At 40.3% G+C, this 26,141-nt stretch overlaps 1 protein-coding gene and 1 pseudogene across 1 annotated transcript in view; both read right to left on the bottom strand.

Moving 5' to 3' along the window:
* Positions 1-26,141, bottom strand: part of RIN2 (Ras and Rab interactor 2) — a 150,430-nt gene that overhangs the window by 7,736 nt on the left and 116,553 nt on the right. Inside the window, exons 9-10 of the mRNA XM_006860645.1 lie at positions 6,202-6,507; positions 4,061-4,192 (exon numbers count right to left, since the gene is read on the bottom strand). Coding sequence (XP_006860707.1) covers positions 4,061-4,192; positions 6,202-6,507 — 438 coding nt within the window. The remainder of the gene's footprint in view (positions 1-4,060; positions 4,193-6,201; positions 6,508-26,141) is intronic.
* On the bottom strand, positions 3,528-3,831 carry LOC102812380 (annotated as a pseudogene).

Below are 26,141 nucleotides of genomic sequence, written 5' to 3'. Positions count from 1 at the left end.
ACCAAGGAGCTCTGGTAGCATAGTGGTTACAAATCGGGCTGTGAACCTCAGGGTCAGCAGTTTGAAACTACCAGCTGTTCCGCGAGAGAAAGGTGAGGCTTTCTGCTCCCATAAAGATTTACAGCCTCAGAAACCCTGTACAGGGTTGCTATGAGTTGAAACCGACTCCACAGCATAAAACAACAACAAGATGGTGAGGAGTCCTGGTGTGGCTCTGTGGGCTAATGTATCAGACTGTAAAGTCGTTTGAACTGCAAAGTCAGTGGTTCAAGCCCACCAGCTGTGCCTTGGAAACCCTATACAGGGTCGCTATAGGTCAGAATTGACTTGATGGCACTTAACAACAACAACAAAGATGGTGACTATAAACAAAAAATAACAAATGTTGGCCAGGATGCGGGGAAACTGGGATCCTTATATGGTATGGGGGCCTGGTGTGGCACTGTGGGTTAATGTGCTGGACCTCAAAGTCAGTTTGATCTACCAGGTCTGCAGTTCAAGCTCACCAGCAGCTCCTTGGAAAACATATACAGGGTTGCTATGAATCAGAACTGACTCGACAGCACTTAACAACAACAGCAAATATGCTATAAAGGAGTCCTGGTGTAGCACTGTAGGAAAAGCACTGGACTGCTAACCATAAGCCACTCCTTGGAAATCCTTGGAAACAGGGTTGCTATGAGTCACATAACAGCCAACATGCTATAAAAGGTATAACTATTGTGGAAAACAATGTGGTAGGTTCCTTAGAGGACAAAAAATAAAACTGCCATAAACCAAAATACCATACCCACTGTCACTGAGTGGAATCCTACTCATAGTGACCCCGTGTAGGATTTGCGAGGCTGTAAATCTTTATCGAAACAGAAAGCCTCATCTTTCTCCCACAATGAAGCTAGCAGTCCAGTCCTTATCCTATGTTTATTCCTAGGTGTAAACCCCAAAGACTTTAAGGCAGAGAATCGAACAGATACTTGTATACCAAAGTTCACTGTAGTACTATTCACAATAGGCAAAAGGTGGAAACCATGTCAATGCCTCTCAATGATGAATGTATAAAAAGATGTGGTTACTGTTATTGTTAAATGCCTTGGAGTCAGTTCTGACTCACAGATACCTTGTATTGGGTTTCTGAGTAGTGGCTGGTGGATTTGAATCACTGATCTTATGGTTAGCAGTCCAGTGCTGATCCTACAGCACCATACCAGGACTCCAAACAAATGTAATATATATGTGAAATGGAATACTTTCAGCAAATAAGAAAAATGAAGCCTTGATAAATGCTACAATATGAATGAAGCTTAAAGGCATTATGTTGAATGAAGTAAGTCAATCACAAAAGGATTATATGACTTTACTTATATAAAAAGACAAGAACAGGTGAATGTATGGAGATCAAAATTTACTAGTGGTTACCAAGGTGGGAAGGAAAGGGGAAATTACAGGGGCTGGAAGAACTGGATGGTGCTACCATTAGTGAACATTTTGATCAAAATTTCATAGAAGAATCCTGAACCAAAGAGGCAAAATTCAGGACAAAATGTCAGATTATCATGGTCTCCAGACTCTCTGGTGCCATGAAGGCTGGATGAATCCTTGAAACTATTGCCCTGAGAAAATTTTTAAACCTTATACCAGAAATATCCTTAAATTTTAAGTCTTCTTTTAGCAGTCAATAGTTTATCCATTCTTCAGTTGATGGGCACTTTGGCTGCCTCCATCTTTTTGCTATTGTAAATAGTGCTGCTATGAACATTGGTGTGCATATATCTTTCTGTGTTGTGGCTCGCTTTTCTTGTGGGTACATACTAAGTAGAGGAATTGCTGGATCGTATGGTATTTCTATTTTCAACCTTTTGAGGAAGTGCCATATTGCTTTCCAGAGAGGTTGGACCATTTTGCAGTCCCACCAGCAATGCAGGAGTGTCCCAGTCTCTCCACATCCCCACCAGCATTTATTGTCCTCAGCTTTTTTGACCTTTGCTGTTATTGCTGGTGTGAGATGATATGTCATTGTTGTTTTGATTTGCATCTCTCTAATGGCTAGTGATTGTGATCATTTCTTCATATGTTTGTTGGCTGCCCGGATCTCCTCCCTGGTAAAGTGTCTGTTCATATCCTGTGCCCATTTTTTGATTGGGTTATTTGTCTTGTTTTTGTAGATGTGTAGTATTTTTCTATATATTTTAGAGATGAGTCCCTTATCCGATATGTCATTGCAAAAGATTTTTTCCCAGTCTGTGGGTTCCCTTTTTACTCTCTTGGTGAAGTCTTTTAATGCACACAAGTTTTCAAATTTTAGTAAGCCCTACTCATCTATTTTGTCTATTTTTGTTTGTGTATTTTTCAAAATGTGTGGCAGTCTGTATATGCCCTGAATTAGCGCCCTCACGTTCATCCCTATTTTTTCATTGATTATATTCATAATTTTAAGATTCACATTTAGATCTTTAATCCATGTTGAGTTCATTTTTTGTATAGGGTGTGAGGCAAAGGTCTTGTTTCAGTCTTTTACATATCGCTTTCCAGCAGACAATAGTTCAGCTTAACTAGTAAAGAATGTCTGCCTTGAGCTTTGTGCTCTTTTAGGATCTATCTATCTGGGATCAAAGTGACCCCTGCCACACAATGGATTAGACAGGAAATTTAGGGAGCACTGAGTTTTTATTAATAATAGAGAAACTCAGAAAAGGAGGACAACAATGGTTATACAACTAGAAAAATGAAATGAATGTGAATGAATTATCATGTAGAAACTACTGAATGTTCTGCAGTGTATAGTCTCAACAATGAAAAAAAAAGGAAAGAAAGAAAGGTTCAGTTTAATAATGAGCTCATCAGCTGCTTTGAACCACAAGGTCAGTGGTTCAAGCTCACCAGCTAGCTGCTCCTTGGAAACCCTATACAGGGTTGCTATGGGTCAGAACTGACCCAACAGCACTTAACAACAACAACAACAACAATGAACAGCACTTTTAAAAACAAACAAAAATGTTCTTTTCATGTTGAAAACAAAACTTCCCCCCTCCCCATAGATGAAAGCAAAAGCCAGACTTTCATCTGCTTCACTGACACAGCAGGAGGGTAATTGTCTGGTGCTGGAAGTATTCGCTAACAAAAGTTTATAACTTCCTCCTGGAATCAGAGAAGCTCTTTCTTTTAAAGCATGGCATTTATAGTAATGAATGGTGTTTTTATTGCAATTCATCAGTCTCAATAAAATATAATTCTGGTAGGTTTACATTTTTTCCTTTGTGCTTCTCCAACTTTTTCAATTTTCCTATGACGAATACCTTGTTTCTCCAATTGTTCAAATTTTCCTATGATGAACACTTATTAAATTTTTAATCGTTTTTTTAAAATCAGCAAAAGTGATTTTTAAAACTACTACATTAACCCTTGTTGTTGTTAAATGCCACTGAGTTGGTTTTGACTCATAGTGTCCCTGTACAGGGTTGTTGTTTTTTTTTATATAACATTAAATTTATTTGTCTTTTTTCCTTGGGAATTTGACATCTCACCATTGATTACAACTGAGCCATTAATCTTGTAGCCTCGGCCATATTGACTAGTTGGTTTTCATGCTGCTGCTGAGGAATCCGTTTTTTTCTTCAGCAGTTCAAGGAAAAGGCCTTTGGAGAAATGCGCAAGTTCCTTTTGTATATCTACAAAAGCTTTATTTACTCTGGTAACTTTTTCATTATTCACAATGTTTATCTTCTTAAGATTTGTGGTAACCGTTTTTGCTTTGTTTTTTGATTTAAAGTTTTTTTGGTTCGCTATGTGAAATACGCTCCTGGCCTTCTGCCCTCTTAGTCTATTCTTGGCCATTATCAAACCTTTGATGCCTCGTGCAGCCGTTCAAGGCCCAGGTGGTGCCATCAGCAGGCAATGGGTCAAGCCCTGTACAGGGTTTATGAGGAGCAGCTGGTGAGTTTGAACTGCTGACTTGTAGTTTGCTGTCCAGTGCTTATCATACAGCACCACACCCCAATTACCCTTAAGATGTCAAAAAAAAAGCACCCAGCTCCTCCCATGCAACAGTTAACGGCACTTTTACCTTCTCCATGCAACAGCGATGGGTCTAAGAGTTCCATCATATACTCGATTTCAGTGTCCAGTTCAAGCATGTCACACTGAGCTATGACATAGGTCAGCACTGGCAGAAAGTCATCCGCTCCATACATCCTCCCTGGGATTAGAAGGAAAGGGGAAGATGGGAACATTTTTACCAATGTTTCGTTCTTTCATAGCCCACTTGTTGCTTTTATTAGGTGGTGAGCAGTTATTCTGGGGAAATGTACTATTTATAAACAGAGGTGGGTGTTTCTGTAATTCTATGCAGCCCATAAGCTCTCTTCAGCTGCCCTTTTCTTTAATCAACCCTAATTTACAATTTTAGAATGAGTGCCTGCGAGTGAATTAACAGATAAAAAATGTTCTTTCTATGTTCAGATTTGTATTATGTTATGCAATAGAACATAAAGTACATTTTAATATTTCAGTATATAATGATATAATATTATAAAGCATTTATAAAATACCTATTTGCTAATTCTTTGTGCCTTGTTTGTAATTGCTTTCAGTGCAAATTAATTGTAAACATAATAATTAATAAGATCAAACTTAAACTGGAAATATAGTTTATATTCAATGGGAAAGCAATTAATTTAAGTGTGCCAATTCAGATTATGTTGAATACACGTTGATTATTAATTAATCAGTATATCTGAGGGGACTTCAAAAAGGTGAAAAACACACCTTCTTGTATTTGCAGTATATGGCAGACATTTTTGGTCCTAATTTCTAGCTTTCTTTAGAGCAGTGGTTCCCAACAAGGAGTGATTTAATGTCTGGAAACAGTTTCAGTTGCCATGACTGCAGGGTGGGGATGCAAATGGATGCTGCTAAACTTTCAACTATGCACTGGACAGCCCCCATAGCAAAGTGTCTGGTTTAAAATGCCTATAGAGCCATGGCTGAAGAACCCTGCTTTAAAAGAACACACCCTTCAGCAGATAATATGTCAGGAACTTTTAGAAATCATATTGTGAATTACAGAAAATATATTTGTTGTATGTGAAATGTGCACATTTCAGAGTCACTGTCCTGTGCTGTGAATGCTCACCCAAGAGCTCACACTCTGATACTGTCACTCAACACTTGATAAAGTGCGTATTTCACATATTGCAATCTACCAAAGCAGTGGTTAATAGAGCTTGTGTATTCTCTCTGCTACTTCTCTAAAAAACAACTTCACTTGGAGGAAAAGTTGTTAGCAGTCCATGGAATTACAACAGAGTTGCTGAAGATCTGGAGCAATGTGAGGCACATTCAATACCTGTGAATCATGGTGACTTATGAAGCTATAAGAAATAGCACACGGAAAATCTGAGTGCCTAGTTTCCAACTTTGTAACTCCTTGTTGTAGTAAAAGGGAGAGCCCAGAGCGCTACAGAAATGGCATTAATACTGAATACTCCAATATTCTGACATATGCTACAAATCACTGACATGATCCTTCTTGGCCAAAGTGTAATAATAGCTAGTACTTTCATCACGCTTGGTGCTATGCATGTACTGATTCATCCAGCCTCCACCTTATGAAGGGCAGTGTCACATCTGACTATAGATGCAGAAACTGCAGCATAGAAGACTGATTAATGAGGCAAAACTCATAGTTACTCAATTAACTCAAAGAGCAAAGGGTTTGAAATCAGACTGTAAGAGATTAAATTCATAACCAAAACCATGCACTAATTTTTTTTCTAAGTTTTTTATTGAATTGGCATTGTACAAAAATCGTGTTGTCTTCCACTTACTTTATTTGGAGTTATTTGCATGTTAAGGAACACTGGGGAGGCTGTAGTTTAGTGCTCAGCTGTTAACCTAAAGGCTGGTAGTTTGAAACCAACTAGCATCTTTTTGAGGGAAAGATGTACAGTGTGCTTCTGTAAAGCTATCAATCTTGGAAACCCTCTGGGGTAGTTCTACTCAGTCCAATAGCATTATTACGAGTCACAATTAGGGCTGGTTTTTTGGCTTATTTATGTGTTGCATATGACTAACTTGCCAGACATCACAGTATCACTACTATTTTTGTGAGCTGCATATTGAAATCAAGAATTAAAAGGAAGGGAAGCTTGGAATCCTAAAGGCCGACATGTCTTGGCCCAGTTATTGGACCCTGAGGGCCCTTACCTGAGTTGTTCCCCATGACCGTGTAGATGAGTTTGCAGACCCTCAGCAGCAGCATAACTTTCTTTTCTGGTGAATACATCTTCTGCATGGTCATGAATTTGACCTTGATTTTCTCCACATCCACAAAATCAGGGGTCGGGGCAAAGACCCCCAGCTCCTGTGGGTTCCTCTGCCGTACGAGCTGTAGGTTATCCTTCAACTGTTTCCATGAGCCGTCTGCCATGTGGAAGTCCTTCAGCATGGCCTCCACGTGTCCCTTCAAGGGTTTCAAGATGCACTTGTGCATAGCTTTTTCCAGCACCACATCTGCCAAAGAAAGTGCAGCTACTGTGACCATTGTCTGAAGGAAAAAAAAATAAATGCACAGTCTGCTTTCTCAGAATGGGGGTCTGAAACACCCATTCATTGGTTATAGGGCAGACAAGTTAGAACTAAACACTCAGTCAGCAAACAAAACTGAGAGGCACTATGACTCACATTCTACTGTGTTTTTCTAAAAGCCAGGAAAAAATTCTTAGTTTCTCCTATATGCAATCAATGATAAATTCTATTAAATTATTAGTTTGTCTTGTATATAATCAATATAATTTAGCATATTTGTTCAAACTGCATTTACCACTCATCCGTCCTTCACATAAATATAGGTAAATATTCTAGAAGAGGATCTTCTTTCCTCTGAATCCTTCAACTGATTATATCTAATTGAAAGGAAAGCAAATATGAAATCTTAAAAGAAGGATTTTTAAGATCCATTGAAGTATTTTGTTATTGATTGCTGTTATTAAGTTATTGCTGTTGTTAAGTGCCATCAAGTCAATTCTTACTCAGAGTGACCCTGTATAGGGTTTCCAAGGAGCAGCTGGTGAGTTTGAACCACTGACTTTGTGGTTCAAATAGACCTTGTGGTCCAGTGCCCCACCAAGAGAGATGTAATTAAATACAACATGTGATCTTGGATTGAATTCTGGTTACCCCTTCCCCACCCCTACTTTTTTTCATTTGCTATTTAGGATATTACTGGGACTACTTAGGATATTTGAATAGCCAGCATATTAATACAAATGCACTGTTGTTAACGTTCTTTATTTGATAACTTTACTGGAAGAGAGTGCCCTTGTTTTCAGGAAGTACACAGTGACGCATTTAAAGTAAAGAGGCATGGTGCGTGAAAATTATTCTCAGATAATTTTCGGGGCGGTGGGGAGTATGTGCATATATGTACATGTGTACATGTGGGCAGAGAGAAAGAGAATGAAGCAAATGTGTCACAGTGTTGCTATCTGGGAAATCTGTGTGAAGACTAGACACAATTTCTTTGTACAATTTTTGCAACATTTCTGTAAGTCTGAAATTATTTCAAAATTTAAAAGTTAAAAAATAATTTTGAAATATATTTCTGTTTAGAATTAGGAAACCCTTTCAGGCGTAGGAGGTATTACTTTCCCTCCTTTTTTTTGTGGCTGCAAAATGGACTAGCTTTCTGGACTGATACTGAAATGATCATTCCCATAAACCCAGAGATCTAGAACTTACACTGATCTATACAGTGATAAGTGCTGGATGTTTGCAATATCAATTTTTCAATCTCAATATTTGCACATTCTCATAAAAGTCATCAGGGTTTCTCCTTAGCAACTATCATCTTTACAGCAATTCCAGTTTGGAAGCTGTGGAACCATGGAGCTGCATTCTTACAAGATCAGAAAGAGGTGATTGAGTTCTCTGCTCTTTACAATCCTTAACACAGAACCAGATTGTATTCAATCAAAAGTGTTAGGTATTATTAAGAAGGCTTGGGACAAAGAGTAATCTAAGCCAGATGTACAAACACCTAAGACAATATTCCTATGCCCTAAAGTTAACGTTATGGACAACATTGCAGAGAATGAGTCTTCCAGAACACTTAATTGTACTCTTGAAGAACCTGTACATAGACTAAAGAGGCATTTGTTCAAACAGAACAAGGGAACACTGAATGGTTTAAAATTAGGAAAGATGTGTGCCAGGGTGGTATTCTCACCATATTTACTCAGTATGTATGCTAAGTAAATAATCTAAGAAGCTAGATTATATGAAGAACGTGACATCAGGATTGGAGGGAAACTCATTAACAACCTGAGATAAGCAGATGATAGAACCTTGTTTGCTGAAAATAAGGAAGACTTAAAATACTGATGAAGCTCAAAGACACAGCTCTCAGTATGAGTTGTACCTCAATGTAAAGAAAACAAAAATGCTCACCACTGAATCCATAAATAACATCATGATAAATGGAGAAAAGATTGAAGTTGTCAAAAGACTTCATTTTGCTTGTATCAACCATTAACACTCAGGAAATCAAATGACGTATTTCATTAGGCAAGTCTGCTGTATAAAACCTCTTTAAAATATACAAGAGCAAAGGTATCAGTTTGAGGACTAAGGTGCACTTCACTCAAGCCATGGTATTTTCAGTAGCCTCATATGCTTGTAAAAGCTGGACAATGAACAAGGAAGACTATAGAATTGATGCATTTGAATTATGCTGCTGGAGGAGAATACTGAAAGTACCATGAACTGCCAGAAGAACAAACAAATCTGTGTTGGAAGAAGTACAGCCAGATATACCTTAGAAACCCAGATAGCCAGATTTCATCTCTCATACTTCGTACATATTACCAAGAAGGACCAGACCCTGGAGAGGGACATCATGCTAGATAAAGTGGAAGGTCAGCGAAAAAGAGGAAGACACCAAACAAGGTAGAATGGCATAGTGGCAGCAGCAATGGGCTCAAGCAGCAATGATTGTGAGACTGGCACAGGACCGGGCAGTGTGTCCTTCTGTTGTACATGAGGATGCTATGAGTCAGTACCAACTTGACGGCACCTAACAACAACAGCAAAGTTAAAACGGATGCAAAAGTTAATCTCAACATCAAGGCAAGTGGTTGGGTCCCCTCAGTGCAAACCCCCTTCCAAGACTAAGACTCAACGGGAATACATGCTGTGATTGGTGACCACGCTCGACATCGATAAGGGGAAGTGAGGGAAAAACAGCAATGAAGCGGTGAGCTAAGCCCTACAACGTTCAATAGACTTCTGTGAACCTGGGTGAAGACCTGGTTAGCCAGCAGTGTGGCAAGACCTGGGGACTCTTGGGCCCAGAGTCAGTGACATAGCCACAGAGGACTAGAGTGGAGAGTGAAGCGTCCAGCTGATAAGAAGATAAGGCATATGCATAAGAACACCCACACTTGCAGATAATACCCACTCGTCCTGGCCTCAGTGACTGGATGATCAGAGCTCAACCAGAAGTAAAAAGAAGAGGGAAAAAAAAAAGTATTCTCATACAATTTGATGAACTTGACCTACACCTATGGAAGCAGTAGCTCAAAAGAGGGAACAAGTCCTTACAACAAGAATCATTCCCACCCCCTCTACACACAGAGTAGACAGGGATGGGCAACTTGGACATTGGCTACCCAAAATGGGGGGTGGGGAGCTACAAAGGCAAGAAGTGACTGGTTTACAAGCTTTCAAGAGGGAACCTAGATCCAGAGGGCCTGGAGGAAGGTAGAATCTCCAGTGAGTAGTATTCAATCTGACTAGGTGGAGCTGATACAATGAAATACAGACGGGTCTCTTGTGATACAATAGTGAATAATTGTTATCAGGACTGTTTGTGAGGGTCGGAAATGTAAAGGTAGACGTTTTATAGCAAGAAGGGGAGTGATTAGCTTTTCAGTCTAGGAGCGGAGGTCCCTAGGACCATCAAGGGAGAAGAGCAGAGAGCGGGACCCTACCCAGAGAAGCAGTGATGCCTGAAATGGAGCCAGAGATGATGACGTGGAACGATGGAGCAGCTGGAGACTTTAGATACAGAGAGGGAGAGCAACTGTGTGCTGAAGACCTGGGGGGTATGGGGGAAGGATTGCATGGAGGGGATTGTAACCATGGCAATGAGAGGATATTTGATAGAATGAATGTAAAACTAATGTTCTCCCATGTAAACTATCACATAATTCACAATAAAACATTAAAAAAAAAAAAGTTAATGTCACAATAATCACCTTCCTGGCCTGTTTTCCTCTGATCCTCTGCTTCACATCCTAACCGGGAGAACTCTTTGTTTAAATATAGAGATTTAACTATAGAAATAAAAGGTGAAACAAAAGGGGTGGTAAAGTAAAAAGAAAAACAGTACGAGGTATTCATTTCATGCCTGGCATTAGGAAAATGACTTAGTTTGCATTGTTTTTTTCTGTTAATAAACTTGTATAACTCTTAATCATCCTTGGCTTTACCTTACATGACCATTACAATGAAAAGACAATGTTGTTGTTGTTGTTGTTAAGTGCTGTCCAATATGTTCCAACTCATAGCAACCCTGTATAGGACTTCTGAGGAGAGGATGGTGGGCTTAAACTGCTGACCTTTTTGTTAACAGGCCAGTGGTTATCCAATGGCGCCACACCAGGACTTTATAAAGGCAATTGTTGTTAAGTTTTGTCAAGTCAATTCCGACTCATAGTGACTCATAGTGTATAGGATTTCTGAGGTGCAGCTGGTGGGTTTGAACTGCCGACCCTGTGGTTTTAAAGTCCAGTGCCGATCCTCCAGTAGCAGGCCAGGAGTTGAAAAGGCAATAATAGCAATTCTTATTGCCCACTCCCAACTGTCTAGGCTCTGTGTTAAGTGCTTTATTTCATTATCTCATCTGATCTTAGCAAAGTATGATTGTCATGACTTTTCCTCCTCCTTGGAAGCCCCATCCTCACACTGATTCGGAATGTACACTAACGTTCATGGCAGCATCTTATTAATAGTCAAAGCCTAGCAACAACAGAAATGTATTCTGATAGAATGGATACACTGAATATATTTATACAATGGTATGTTGTTACTGTTGTGTGCCGTCCAGTTGCTTTCGACTCACAGTGGCCCTATATGACAGAATACCACCTCTCATCTGTCCATTTGTTGTATTGTAATGGCTTGCGTGCTGCTGTATGCTGGACAGTAGACCATCAGTATTTTAAATACCAGCAGGGTACATCCATGGTGGAAAGGTTGCAGCTGAGTTTTCAGACTAAGACAGACTAGGAAGAATGGCAAGGTGGATTACTTCTGAATGTTTAGCCACTAAGAATCTCAAGAATAACAGTGGACTATTGTCAGATAGCAGATAACTGCATATTGAAACATGATAAATACCACCAGAATATTGTCAGATATAGAGTTAGAAGATGAGCCCCTCAAGAACTGTCTCTTCAAAGAACAGTTGACTGTAACAACGAGAATGGAGTATGAATTTCAGGACCTTCATTTGCTCATGGGGCATAACTCAAACTGAGGAGAAACAGTTGTAATCTTCCATTAACTATCAGAACTTGGGATGTACGAAGCATGAATCTAAGAAAATTGGAAGTTGTCAAAAATGAATCCATTTAACCTAGCTTGGAAGGCCAGATGATCAGAACTCAACAAGATGAAGATAAAGATGCTTGGTACTATGAAAAAGTGTAAATTGCTACAATTTAATGAACTGGACTTTTGCTTATGGATGCAGTTGCTGAAATTCCAACAGAAATGGAAGGATTCTTTTGATTAAGAAACAAGCTTGTTTCCTCAGTGTAATGGGTATACAGGGATGAGCAATTTAGACATTGGCTATCAAAAAAGTGGGGGACTATAAAGGCATGAAGTGGCTGACTTACAAGCTTTCACGAAGGTGCTTAGTTTTACTATGATAGGGTAATGTAGAATTCCCACTGAATAGTTTTTCTCTTTTCCAGATGGATCTGGAGAAAGGGAATTGGCAACAATGGTGATAGGATTTTATGATTCAATCGTGAGTGTTAGCAGGAATAACTGATCGTCACAACTGTAATTATAGACGATGTGTAAATAAAACGGGAAGTAGTTAATCTTTCATTTCAGAAATGAAATTTCAGATAATACCAGAAGTGAGAGCATAAGTGGAACATAAGACCCTACCTAGAAAAGTGGTGACAGCAGAAATGATGGCAGAGGCAGTGGCATGGAGAGATAGAGCAGCAGTAGGCTCTAGGTTCACGGACTGGGTAAGGCTGTGTGTCTGCCGTCAAGAAGGTGGCTTGCAGAATGTGCTCTTAGAACACTTAAATGAATATATCTTTTTTGTTTTGTATGTGTACATCAGATATGTTTGCTTTGTTCATTTGTGAAATATAAGATGTAAAAGGGAAGCCACAGGGAGAAAGTAGGATAATTGTTGCTGTAGGGAGGGGATTGTAATCACTGAGATGAAACAAAGCATATAATTTGTTGACTATAAAGCTGATAATCTTGTCGGCAAACATTCACTCAATTCACAATAAACAGCTGAAAAGAAAAGAAATGGAACGCATAGGCATCGCTATCCAAGGCATTAGTGAGCTGAAATGAACTGGTATTGGCCATTTTGAATCTGACAGTCACATGATTTACTATGCCTGGAATGACAAATTGAAGAGGAATGACATTGCATTCATCATTAAAAAGAACATTTCAGTATCTATCTTGAAATATAATGCTGTCTGTTATAAGATAATACCATTACACATAATGAAGACCAGTTAATACCACTATTATTCAGATTTACACATCAACCTCTAAAGCCAGTGCTGATGAAATTGACGAATTTTATCAACTTTTTCAGTCTGAAATTGATCAAACTTGCAACTAAGATGTATTGATAATTACTGGTGATTTGAAAGCAAAGGCTGTAAGCAAAGAGAAAGGATCAGTCATTGTAAAATATGGCATTGGTGATAGAAACGAAGCCAGAGATCGCATGACAGAATTTTGCAAGACCAATGACTTCTTCATTCAAATACCTTTTAAAAACAACATAAAAGGTAACAATACATGTGGACTTAACAGATGGCATAAGAAGAAATCAAATTGACTACATCTCTGAGACGAGATGGTGGAAAAGCTCTATATCATCAGTCAAAAAAGGAGCAGACTATGAAACAGACCATAAACTGCTGAGATGCAAGTTCAGGCTAAAGCTGAAAAAAATTAAAACAAGTCCATGGGAGCAAAGCTTTTGAGTTATGGTATTAAAGGAGAATACTGAAAGTGCCACGGGCTGCCAAAAGAACCAACAGATCTGTGTTGGAAGAAGTGCAGCCAGAGTGCTCCTTGGAGGCCAGGATGGCCAAACTTTGTCTCTCATACTTTGGACATATTGTCAGGAGGGACCATTCGCTGGAGAAGGATATCATGTTTGGTAAGGTGGAGGGTCAGAGAAAAACAGGAAGACCTCCAGTGAGATGGATTTGCCAAGTGGCAGCATCCATGGACTCAAGCATGGCAACAATAGTGAGGTTGACCCAGGATTGGGCAGTGTTTCGTTCTGCTGTGCATAAGGTCGCTATGAGTCGGTACCGACTCGATGGCACCTAACAACAACAACAAATAGGAGCAAAATTTGATCTCGAACATATCCCACCTGAATTTAGAGGTCATCTCAAGAACAGATTTGATGCATTAGACACTAATGACCTAAGACCAGAAATGCTGTGGGATGACATCAAGACCATCATACAGGTAGAAAACAAAAGGTCATTTAGAAGAAAAGAAAGAAGGAAAAGACCCAAATGGATGTCAAAAGAGACTCTGAAACTTGTTTTCCAGCATAGAGATGCTAAAGCAAATTGAAGAAATGAGGATGTAAAAGAGCTGAAGAGAAAATTTCAAAGGGCAACTTGAAAGACAAAGTCAAGTATTATAATGAAATGTGAAAACTCTGGAGTTAGAAAACCAAAAGGGAAGAACACATTCAGCATTTCTCAAACTGAGAGAACTGAAGAAAAAATTCAAACTTTGATTTGCACTATTGAAGGATTTGATTCTGTGGACAAAACACTGAATGATGCAGAAAGCATCAAAGGAAAAAGGAAGGAAAACACAGTGTCACTGTACCAAAAAGAAATGGTCGATGTTCAGCCATTTTAAGAGATAACAGATGATAAAGAGACAATGGTACTGTAGGAAGAAGCCCAAGGTACACTGAAAGCTCCAGAAATTAAAATACAAATTGGAATATTTCAACAAACTGATGCAGCTGTGGAGGTACTACTCACTCACCTATGCCACAGAATTTGGAAGACACCTACCTGGATAACTGATTGGAAGAGATTCATATTTGTGCCCAGTTCAAAGAGAAGTGCACCAACAGAATGGGGGAAACCATCAGACAATATCATTAATATCACATGCAAGTAAAATTTTGCTAAAGATCCTTTAAAAAAATGGCTAAAACAGTACATTGACAGAGACCTGCCAGAGGTTTCACCTGGACTCAGATGAGGCCATGGAATGAGGGATACCACTATTGATGTCAGATGGACCTGGGCTGAAAGCAGAGAAAACCAGAAAGATATTAACCTGTGCTTTACTGACCATGCAAAGGCTTTCAACTGTGTCAATAATGACATGCTATGGACAACACTGCAGAGAATGAGTGTTCCGGAACACTTCATTGTGCTCATGAGGAACCTGTACATAGACCAAGAGGCAGTTGTTCTAACAGAACAAGGGAACACTGAATAGTTTCAAATTAGGAAAGCTGTGTGTCAGGGTTGTATTCTTTTACCATATTTATTCAATCTGTATGCTAAGCAAATAATCCGAGAAACTGGATTATATGAAGAAAAATGCAGCATCAGGATTATAAGAAGATTCATTTAACAACCTGTGATATGCTGATGGTACAACCTTGCTTACTAAAAGTGCAGAAGACTTAAAATACTTAGTGATGAAAATCAAAGGTTGTAGCCTTCATTCTGGGTTATACCTCAATATGAAGAAAACAAAAATCCTCAACACAGGACCAATAAATAACATCATGGTAAATGGTGAAGGAGCTCTGGTAGCATAGCGGTAGCTGCTAATCTCATGGTCAGCAGTTTGAAACCACCAGTAGTTCCGTGGGAGAGAGATGAGGCTTTCTGTTCCCATAAAGACTTACAGTCTTGGAAACTCTATAAAGGGTTGTTATGAGTCAGAACCAATTCCATAGCACATAACCACCACCAACACCAACGCAGTCAAGAAATCAAATGACATATTGTATTAGGCAAATTTGCTTCACAAGACCTCTTTAAAGTGTTGAAGAGCAAAGATGTCAGTCTGAAAACTCAGGTGTGCCTGACCCAAACCATGGTATCTTTAGTAGCCTCATATCCTTGTGGAAGTTGGACAGTGAACAATGAAGAGCATCAACTAATTGATGCATTTAAGTTATGTTGCTGGAGAAGAATATTAAAAGTACCATGGACTGCTAGAACAAACCAATCTGTGTTGGAAGAAGTACAACCAGAATCCTCCTTTGAAGCCAGGATGGTGAGACTTTGGACATATTATCGGGAGGGACCAGTCTCTGGAGAAGAATATGATGCTAGTTTAAGTGGAAGGTCAGTGACAAAGTGGAAGACCCCCAATGAGATAGACTGGCACAGTGGTGAGGATGCTACAGGACCTGGCAGTGTTGTGTTCTGTTGTGCATAAGGTAGCTATGAGTCGGAATTGACTCGATGGCACCTGACAAATGACAGAGTAGAAGTGCCCCACATACGATTTCCTATCTGGAACCTTTATGTGGAGTCCTGGTGTGCTGCTGTCGGGGAAGCATTAGTCCGCGGGTTAGTTTGAACAGAAAGGTTGGCAGTTCAAACTCACCAGCAGCTCCTAAGAAATCCTATACAGGTTCCCTATGAGCGGTCACAGACTCTACAGTACTTAACGACAATAACCTTTATATGAGGCAGTGCAGTGTTAACTGAACTGTGAACCATAACATTAGTGGTTTGAGCCATCTTGCCCACTCCACAGGAGAAAGATGAGGCTTTCTGCTCCCACAAAGATTTCCAGCCTGGAAACCTATACAGGTTGTTATAATCGGAACCAACTCAACAGCACTTAACAAGAACATCAATCTTTCTAGGGGCAAACTGCTAAGTCTTTTCTCCTGTGGGACCACTGAGCTTTCAGTCACCAGTTGAGTGCTTAACTATTGCACCACTAGAGCACTTTACACAATGGAATTCAGACAGTGTAATATGCATTCAATAAAAAAGAACACACTATTGCTCCAGACTACAACATGGATAAGCTCACAGATATAATGCCATGTGAAAGAAGTTAGGCATAAGAGGGTTATCTACTATCATTGTTAAATGCTGTTGAGTCAATCCCAACCCTGTATAGAGTTATAGCAACCCTGTATAGAGTTTACAAGGAGTGGCTGCTTGGTGGGTTTAACCACCAACCTTGCGGTAACAGTCCAGTGCTTATCCAACAGCACCACACCAGGACTCCAGTGTCTACTGTGTTGTTGTTAAGTACCATGGAGTTGGTTCTGACTCATAGTGATCCTGCACAGGGTTTCCAAGGCTGCAAATCTTTATAGGAGCAGAAAGCCTCATCATTCTCCCACGGAACAGCTGGTAGTTTGGAACTGCTGGCCTTGAGGTTAGCAGCCCGATTTGTAACCACTACACTACCAGAGCTCCTTAGTATCTACTATAGTCTTCAGTTTGATTAATTTATATTTGTTTATTGAGATGCAATTTATATCCAAGAAAGTGCACAAATTTTAAGTGCTCAGCTCCACAAACTCTGACATGTGTATTTGCACACCCAGATACAGATGCAGAACACTGTACTCCAGAAGAATCCACAATTCCCTCTTACTCAGTATCCCCGAGAGTAAGTGCCATGCTGACTTCTGTCGCTGTAAAATGTTTTTTTTCCTGTTTTTAAACTTTATATAAATGGAATGCTGTAGTAGATACTGCATTTATATATTTATATACAGAAGGAAGTGGTAAAGGACACGGCGGTTATCTGGATTCCCCTTGCTTTAGTGTTCCTTAATGTAATCATTGATCATTTATGAGAAGTGGTGAAGGCATTGGTTTCTAGTGCTGTCACACAAGGGACCACATGTGAGTGGAAATGCATCTGCTTGCTTTGTGTTGAGAATTCAAGGGGCAAAGGTGAAATTCAGACAAGCATGTGTGTCTTAGAAAGAGCAGGGGAGCCATGCACCTATAGTCAGCTCTACTTTTATTAAGCCAGTTATCACTGTGGGTATCTGAAGCTCAGTCCTTCCAGGGAATGGCAAGAGGTAGTGTGGACCATTCTACCTAGAGGAGAAGGTGCTGGGGTAGTTACGCATCTAACTCCTAGCAGTCACTCACTGGCTGAATGAAGGCTGCTCATGGAGGCTGTTGTTGTTGTTGTTAGGTGCCATTGAGTTGGTACTGACCCATATCGACCTTACACACAGCAGAACAAAACACTGCCCGATCCTGGGCGAACCTCACTATTATTGCCACGCTTGAGTCCACCGATGCTGCCATTTGGCTAATCCATCTCGTTAGGGGTCTTCCTCTTTTCCTCTGACCCTCCACCTTACTAAACATGATATCCTTCTCCAGTGACTGTTCCCTCCTGACAATACGTCCAAAGTATGAGAGATGAAGTTTGACCATCTTGGCCTCTAAGGAGCACTCTGGCTGCACTTCTTCCAAAACAGATCTATTGGTTCTTTTGGCACCCCATGGCACTTTCAATATTCTCCTCCAACACCAAAACTCAAAGGCATCAATTCTTCTACAGTCTTCCTTATTCACTGTCCAGCTTTCGCATCCATATGAGGTTATTGAGAACACCATGGCTTGGGTCAGGCGCACCTTAGTTCTCAAGCTGACATCTTTGCTCTTCAACACTTTAAAAAAGGAGGCTGAGGAAGGCATTAAATCCTCAGTCTTTCCTGTCTCCCTTATCCAAGAATTCTGGTGACAAGAGAGGCAAAAGGTCACAAATATGGCATGAACATCAGTCTTTACGACTCTGACACTAGAAGTACTTAACAGTGCCTGGCGACCACTGCCAACTGCTCTGAAAGAGATCACATTAGAAGGTTCTGGCAAGAGTGGGAGAAATCTGGAACAAAATGCAAAATTATAAACACCTGGTTTACTGGCTGGATAGAAACTGGTTGAACCTCCAACTAGTTGGGGTCCTTAGTCACCTTTTAGGTCTGGAACTGAACTCACCCCCATGGCTTAATTTTCAGCCAAACAGGTTTATAAGGAGAACAATAACACTGTTGAGGTATATACACCTTAGGTTATGTTCTCACCCAAGGACAAAGTTCAGAAGGAGGAATGGAAGCAGGAAACACAGGGAGGAAGTAGGCTAAGTGATGTTACATTGTGGGGATTGAACAAAACGTGCATGAATTATGGAATGTAAAACTGATGATCTGCTCTGTTAAACCTTCACATAATTCACAATAAAAAAAGTTTAATTTTGGAAAAAAGTTACAGATGCAGACAACTGGAAAATCACACTGTGTGCAAAAAAAAGAAGTGTCAGGATGTGGAAGGGCACCATGGGTGCTTTGTGCTCATGACTGCTGATGGCTCAAGTAAAAAGGCCCAGGCCTGGTTTTTAGAGGACTTCCTGTTGAAGAGCAGGCCAGTTGGCACTATGTCATGACAGAGGTAACAAAGAATGCTGAGGAAGCAGGGAGTGGGAGGAACCTTGTGGCAGGAAGGCGCCATCAGAATCCACACTGGGAAAGGCAAAAGTATAGGTTGTATTCAAGTAATACTTGTTTCAGAATCTGTCAGATGGATTCCAGTGCCTCCTACTAAAAGGCTTTACTGGCAAAAGAGGGAAGACAAACCTCCCTTACAAAATCCCAAATAATTTATGTGGATCCTTCTCCTTCCAGAAGGTTTAACTAAATTCACCCCTATCCTTTGTGCATGGGCAGAATTTAGTGACTTGCTTCCAAAGAACACTGTGGAAAATGAGAAAAAGTTACTTTACAGTGGACAGTCCTGACAAATGCTATTGGGTCAAATGATCATGGTTAATATTATCAATGTCATGTAGATGTCAGGAACCTGAGATGTAATATGACTTTACCTCTGTCGTCTTTCTCTCTGCAAACTTAAAACTCCGGTGAAATGATGATAAACCTTCAGACAATCCCTCTCTGTCACAAAACACCTGAGAAGGCAGGTAGCTAACCCTCTCTGAAGGGAAGGGTTGAATGAGTCTACCCCAGGAGTTGGTTTCCATATTACTTGGATTGTGACTTGACTTCACTAAGCTTTTGTTTTTTCATCTGTAAAACTGAGTATAATAAATAGTGGCTCTGGAGACATTAGGGGATGAAATGGAATTCTATACAGAAAAGTGCTCTGTAAACTATAAAGAACACACACGTGTGAGATCGTCTGGATTATTGGTACTTCACTCAGCTCTGGAAAGAGCACACGGTATGCCTCACAGATTGGGCAGACTCTGTGACTTCTGGCTTCTAAAGAAGACCACTCGCAGTAACCAAGTGACTTCAAAGTAGACATGGCATCTGAAGTAAGAGAATGGAGACTTCAGCTATACAACTGCCATCAAGGTGATTGATGGGATCAGGCTAGGTAACAGCCAATTGGAATGGTCCTTCAGTGGAACTAGAAAGAGGGAAAAACCATTCAAGTCCTAAAGATTTCAGTGCTTCCTTACAACCAGCAGTACCTCTGGTCAAGTTTCTCATTCACTACTAAATACTCTTTTCCTGATCATGTTTCCTACCCAAGAGGTGCTTATTTCTCTCTTGAAATGAAAGAGCCTAGGGAGATAGTCAGGAAACACAGTAGAACAGACCTCTCCACATGAGTTACTTGATAACATCTTCACCCAATTTCCACCTCATTACCAAGGGCTTTCTGAATTACCAAGGACCAGGACCTTTGTGTAGAGTACTAACCAGAGTCAAAGACTCAGGGCATCTAACTCCAGGGATTCTAACTCCATGGTTGGGAGCCTTCTTTTTAGTTGGCATAACATAATTAATGTAATTTTAATGCTTTAAAAGTGGTGTAGTAGATTAAGCATTAGGCTGCTAACTACAACGTTGACAGTTCAAACCCATTCTCCAATGCACCTGTAAAGGTTTAGTCATGGAAACCCTATGGGGGAGGTTTTTACTCTGTTCTGTAATGTCACTGTGAATCAGAATCAACTGGATGGCAGTGGGATTTTTGTTAACTGAACAAGGACATTAGTTCCTTTCAGGTGATATGGTCATGTGAGCAGATCAAAGTCAGAGATTCAAGGTTACAATCTCAACTTGGCACTATGCCTCTAGGACTCACTTCTCAGAATGGTACATTATCTAAAAAGATATTAGGGGGATGGAATGGGATTCTATACAGAAAAGTGCTCTGTAAACTATAAAGAACACACATGTGAGAGATCATCTGGATTATTGGTCTTCACTCAGCTCCGGAAAGAGCACATGGTATGCCTGACAGATTGGGCAGCCTCTGTGACTTCAGTGTACATAATAACTCTGGGGCATCAACCAAATCTTTTTCTTATTCATGCTTATATTCTTTGGTTCATAATCACAATTAATAAGGCCTCTGAAAAAGAGGTCTATTAAAAAAATAATAAACTTGGACATCTAAATTGATGTGCTCTTCAAAATATATAAGATGATTTTACAGTTTATAGTTTTTGTTTTCCTCAAATAGTTAAAATGCTTTTCAGGGAAAACACATATTTTGGTTTATAGCAACTAAAGAAATCAAAAGATTATCTCATTTTTCACTACTGCCATTTAGGAATATGAACGAACAGTTAGCTGTTTTGTGCCATAGTTGAGAGTCCGTAGTGAGTTGTTTGAAAGAAATAAAAAATTTGAGATTGCTAACAATGTTGAAATTGGAAACCTTCCCTCCCCCCTCCTTGAAACAATATTTGAAACAAGAGAGATTTCTCAAGATTGACACCGAGTCAGAATAAAATCAAAACATTAACCACAAAATCACAACAACTTCTGCAAAATGAAGATTTCTCTATCAGAAACTTTGGACTACTTTCTCCCATTGAAAAAGACTGGAGCAAGAGTGGTATGATATGAAAATCCACTCATGAAGCCCACTTGGAGTAACAAGCGTAGTGAGACACCCTTCTCTATAACGTGAGGTACCAGTTATGCACATGTTTTGTTAAAGCACTTGTTTGCTCTACCATGTGATGGCAGACACTTTGTGTGTCTGTGGGTGGGGGACAGAGACGGTGGATAACTCTCTGGTACCACATCACAACATATGGTTCTGAAATGAGCAACCTGAGCTAGCTCACATGGGAATTTACCTGTATTTTACCCTGGCTCCTTTTGTTTCCCAGCTAGAGGAGGCAAGCTGATGTCAGTTATCTAGCATTTATTCAAGAACTTTTCAGTGTAAGACCTTTGGCTGAAGGCACTTTAAATAGACTAAATGGAATGCAAATTCTTTGCGATAAGACAATCATTTCAAATGGCTCTTTTTTTCATATTTGAAATCAGCTGATTGTTTATCATTTCATCCTTGCCTAGAAAGTGCTGATCTAAAAGATAGGGACATCAGCATATGAATAAAGCAGGAGTGGGTGAGAATGATTTGGTCTCCTTATTGACTTTCCTTTATGCAACTAAAGAATCACTCTCTGAAGAAGACAGATTAGCATGATTTCTGTATATGTTGCTAAGTCCTGTTGAGTTGGTTCCGACTCATAGGGATCCTGTATAGGGTTTCCAAGGAGCTGCTGGTGAGTTTGAACCACTGACCCTAAGGTTCAAACAGACCTTGCAGTACCATGAGCCATAACAGGACTCCTTCGATATATGAGGGGACTTCAAAAGTTTGTGGAATAATTCCATTATCTTCTAATTCCATTTCTACAAACTGTATGAAGCCTTGTGTTAAAGACACTCATATAAGCACATGAATGACTGCTCTAATTCTATATGGGTTAAACCAATGAAATGCCTCCTCCTCCTTTCTTTTTTTTTTTAAAAAAAATGTTCTATTGTGAATTAGGTGATAGTTTACATGGGAGAGCATTAGCTTTACATTCCTCCTATCTTATATCTTTTCATTGTCATGGTTACAATCCCCTCCATGCATCATCAACCAACCAAAGGGGATATATACCCTTCAAGCCTGTCTCCTGGTCATGAGCACACAGCTGCTCTCCCTCTCTGGGTCTAGAGTCCCCAGCCATTCTCTCTCTTCACATCATCGTCTCTGCCTCCATCTCTGGTGTCACTGCTTCTCTGGGTAGGGTCCCGCTCTCTGCTCTTCTCCCTTGATGGTCTCAGGGCTTCCATTCCTGGAATGCAAAGTCAACCACTCCCCTCGTTTTGCTACAAAATGTCTACCTTTACATTTCCAACCCTCACAGTCAGTCCTGATAACAATTATTCACTGTTGTGCCACATGAGTGCCATCCCCATCTCCTTTCATCAGCCCTGGCCAGACAGATTGGCTACTACTCAGTGGAGATTCTATCTTCCTCTGTGCCCTCTGGATCTAGGCTCCCTCTTGAAAGTTTGTAAGCCAGTCACTTCTTGCCTTTGTAGCGCCCCCCCCCCCACCCCTTTTTGGGTGGCCAATGTCCAAGTTGCCCAGCCCTAGTCTACTCTGTGTATGGAGGGGGTGGGAATGATCTTCGCTGTAAAGATTTGTTCCATCTTTTGAGCTACTGCATCCATAGGTATAGGTCAAGTTCATCAAATTGTATCAAATTACTCTTTTTTTCCTCTTCTTTCTTCTTCTAGTTGAGCTCTGATCATCCAGCCATAGAAGCCAGGTCAAGTGGGTATTATCTGCAAGTGTGGGTGTTCTTATGCATATGCCCTCTCTTCTTATCCGCTGGACGCTTCACTTTCCACTCTAGTCCTCTGTGGCTATGTCACAGACTCTGGCAGGTCTTGCCATACTGCTGGCCGACCAGGTCTTTCTCCTCCTTTCTTGACTTTAAGTATGAATTTTCTGTAATCCTAGACTTTAAATTAAAATTCTTGTCTTGTAGTTAAGAACTATCCCCTTCAGAAGTTGTGGGAAAAGAAGACTAGATTTTTTTAAAGCAAAAAAAAGCAACTGACATTCTTGATAAATTCTATGAGCGTTAGCAGATGCCTGTCCTGAACAAATTTGAGGCTTGGAATTCTGGGGATGGCATTTAAAGTGAAAACTATCTGCTGTTCTTCCCAGGAAATGCGAGTTAGTTAGTAGGAATGAGTACACAATCTAAACAGAGAAGATGGAATTCACGTTCCCCTGCTTATTACCAGCAGTGTAACCTTCTACAAGTCTACTCTGAATTTGCAAAACATGAATAATCCTTATAAAATACACCAACCTCAAGTTGGTTACGAGACTTAACTTACAAGTCCTTGTTGTTGTTAAGCGCCTTCATATTGATTCTGACTCAGTGCTATCCTGTTTTCCAAGGAGTGGTTGGTGAACTTGAACCACTGACCCTGCAGTTCAAACCAACTTTGTGGTCTAGTGCTTATATTACAGCATCACACCAGGACTCATACAAATCCTTAGTAAATGAGCATATCCTTTGATTGTTGTTGTTGTTAAGTGCTGTCGAGTCGATTCTGACCCATAGCGACCCTGTATAGGATTTCCAAGGAGCAGATGGTGAGCTTGAACCACCGACCTTGCAGTTCAAATGACTTTGCAGTCTGGCACATTAGCCCACAGCACCACACTAGGACTAGGAATATGTAAAACAAACAATTAGATCAAGCCCATTTTCTTGTCAGAGTCCTAATCTAGTAAATCATACATTTAAGGTATTGATTTTCTAGTACAATAAAATTTGTGACAGCTGGAATTTGTGTATGATGGAAACCTTTCAAAAAAGGAAACCTCAAATATTTTCTACTAATAGTGATGTTGTGGTTGTTAAGTCTGTTCTGACTCATTGCAACCCGATGTAGGGTTTCTGAAGAGTAGCTGGTGGGTTTGAACTGCCGACTTTGTGGTTAGCAGTCTAGCACTTATCCTATAGTGCCATACCAGGATTCCACTAACAGTGAGAGAAAGTTGTAAAAATGCACCCTACCCAAAGTGGGAAGCTTGCAAAACTCAGAACAACAAGGTAATCCTGTTGAATTCCAGTTCTCAAAGGCAGTGTCAGATTACTCAATAAAGAAGGTAAACATGCCTTACTTGTGATTACTTACAATTACTGACTAATATGAACAATTTCACATTTTTTCTCCACATCAAAGAGTCTGCTTCTAGGTGTGGCTGACATTTGTCTGTAGGAAGGTTCCTATAGAATCAAAGCCTCTTTTCAAATTTATAATCCCTAATAGGGATGGAGTACCCAGTAAACAAGATAAATACGGCCTAATCAGTGGTGAATCCACCCCTGTTTATAGGCTGCACTGTAATTAGGGCCACATCTTTCCTTGTTATGAGTTTTTCAAGGTAACCTGTTTACTTTACTCCTAATTTCAGAACTCCAGGACTCTTACTGTACTTTCAAAATAAAAAGGAGCCCTGGTACCACAATGGGTGTAGCACAATGGGTTAAACATTGGGCTGCTAAGTGAAAGGATGGCGCTTCAAATCCACCAGCTACTCCACAGGAGAAAGATGAGACTGTTTCAGTCAAGGCTTAAAATCCTAGAAATCTTAAGGAGCAATTAATTTCTGTCTTATAGATTTGCTATGAATCAAAACTGACTCAATGGCACTGGGGTGGGTTCAAAACAGAATAAAGGTTTTACTGATATGATGATGCACTGTCCTCTCCTACAGTGCCACACCAGTATCCAGATCTCTTTAATACAAACCAACAATAAAACTGTTCAGTGCCTAAGGAGGGCACACCCAAACCTCACCAGAGAGCTTTAGTCTGAGCTACCTGAACAAAGAGGTAGCTTACTTTTACATTCCCCCTAATTTCTGGGGGAAGTTGTAAGAGTTATAAACAGCTTCTCTATAAACATAAAAAGCCGCAGAGGAGTCAGGTTAGAAAAATATGGGCTTCAAATCACAGAAGAAAGCTTAAATACGGCATCTGCTAATTGCTAGTTGGTATGGCCTTGGGACAAATTGCCCCACTTGATAAACACTTGGTCTACTCCCTCCAACAGGGGATGCTGATGTCTGCTTCACTGGATGAGGTAAGGGCCTCTGAAGTAGGTTGGTGGGCTGCCAGTTCATATTGGAGGCTCCAGTAGTGACACTTGCTTTCTTGTGGTGGTGGTGGCATGTCGTGGAGTCGGTTCTGTTTCATAGTGACCCTGTATATATAGGGTTTCTGAGGCTGTAAATCTTTCTTTATAGGAGCAGAATGTCTTATTTCCTGCCCCCTGTGGAGTGGCTGGCAGATTCAAACGACTGACTTTGTGATTAGTAGCCCAACTCATAACCTACTATGTTACCAGTTACCAGGGCTCCTTCCCTTCGTATCAGGCCCTTAGTTTTACAGTAAAACGCTGCATCCTTTTGGATCTACAAAGTATCTACAAGTCTGGAGAAACTCAGTCTTTGAGTACATACTTGGATTTCACTACAAAAGAAGCTGGTTGAAGAGCTTCCCAGTAGGAAAAAATGGTTGGGAAGAAATTGAGGCTGAGTTGTGAGCTTTTCCTTGGGGGCTGGCTGGTGCTACAGCCACATAGCTCCACACTGACATCAGCCATTCCTGCTTGCCATAGCCCTAGACCTACTGAGAGGAAGCTTCCCAGGCAGGCCTGTTGGCACTGTTCTTACATGAGAAGGGGGCTCTGGTGGGACTGGGGAAAGAGGGTGTTGTGTAATTTTCCTGCCTTCTTCCCTAGGCTTTTTTACATTTCAGACACACAACCAGAGAACATTCCTTCTAGCCACATCCCAGTTCTAGCCACGCCCCATCAACCCAGCTCAGTCCAACCACAAGAAAACAAACAAGGCTTTGATTCCTTTGTGTGAAATACAAGAGCTGCTGAAACTGTCTTTAAGAAAGAGGAAAACAAAGAGAGAGAGAGAGAGAGAGCGAAACCACTTTCTACCACACACTGTTTACTACTTCAATAAACAGACCCGATCTGAGGGACAAAATCTGATTTTAGT

This window comes from Chrysochloris asiatica, unplaced genomic scaffold (genome assembly GCF_000296735.1).
Source record: "Chrysochloris asiatica unplaced genomic scaffold, ChrAsi1.0 scaffold00039, whole genome shotgun sequence".
Lineage (NCBI taxonomy): Eukaryota > Metazoa > Chordata > Mammalia > Afrosoricida > Chrysochloridae > Chrysochloris > Chrysochloris asiatica.
This window is presented reverse-complemented; position numbering and strand designations above follow the sequence as displayed.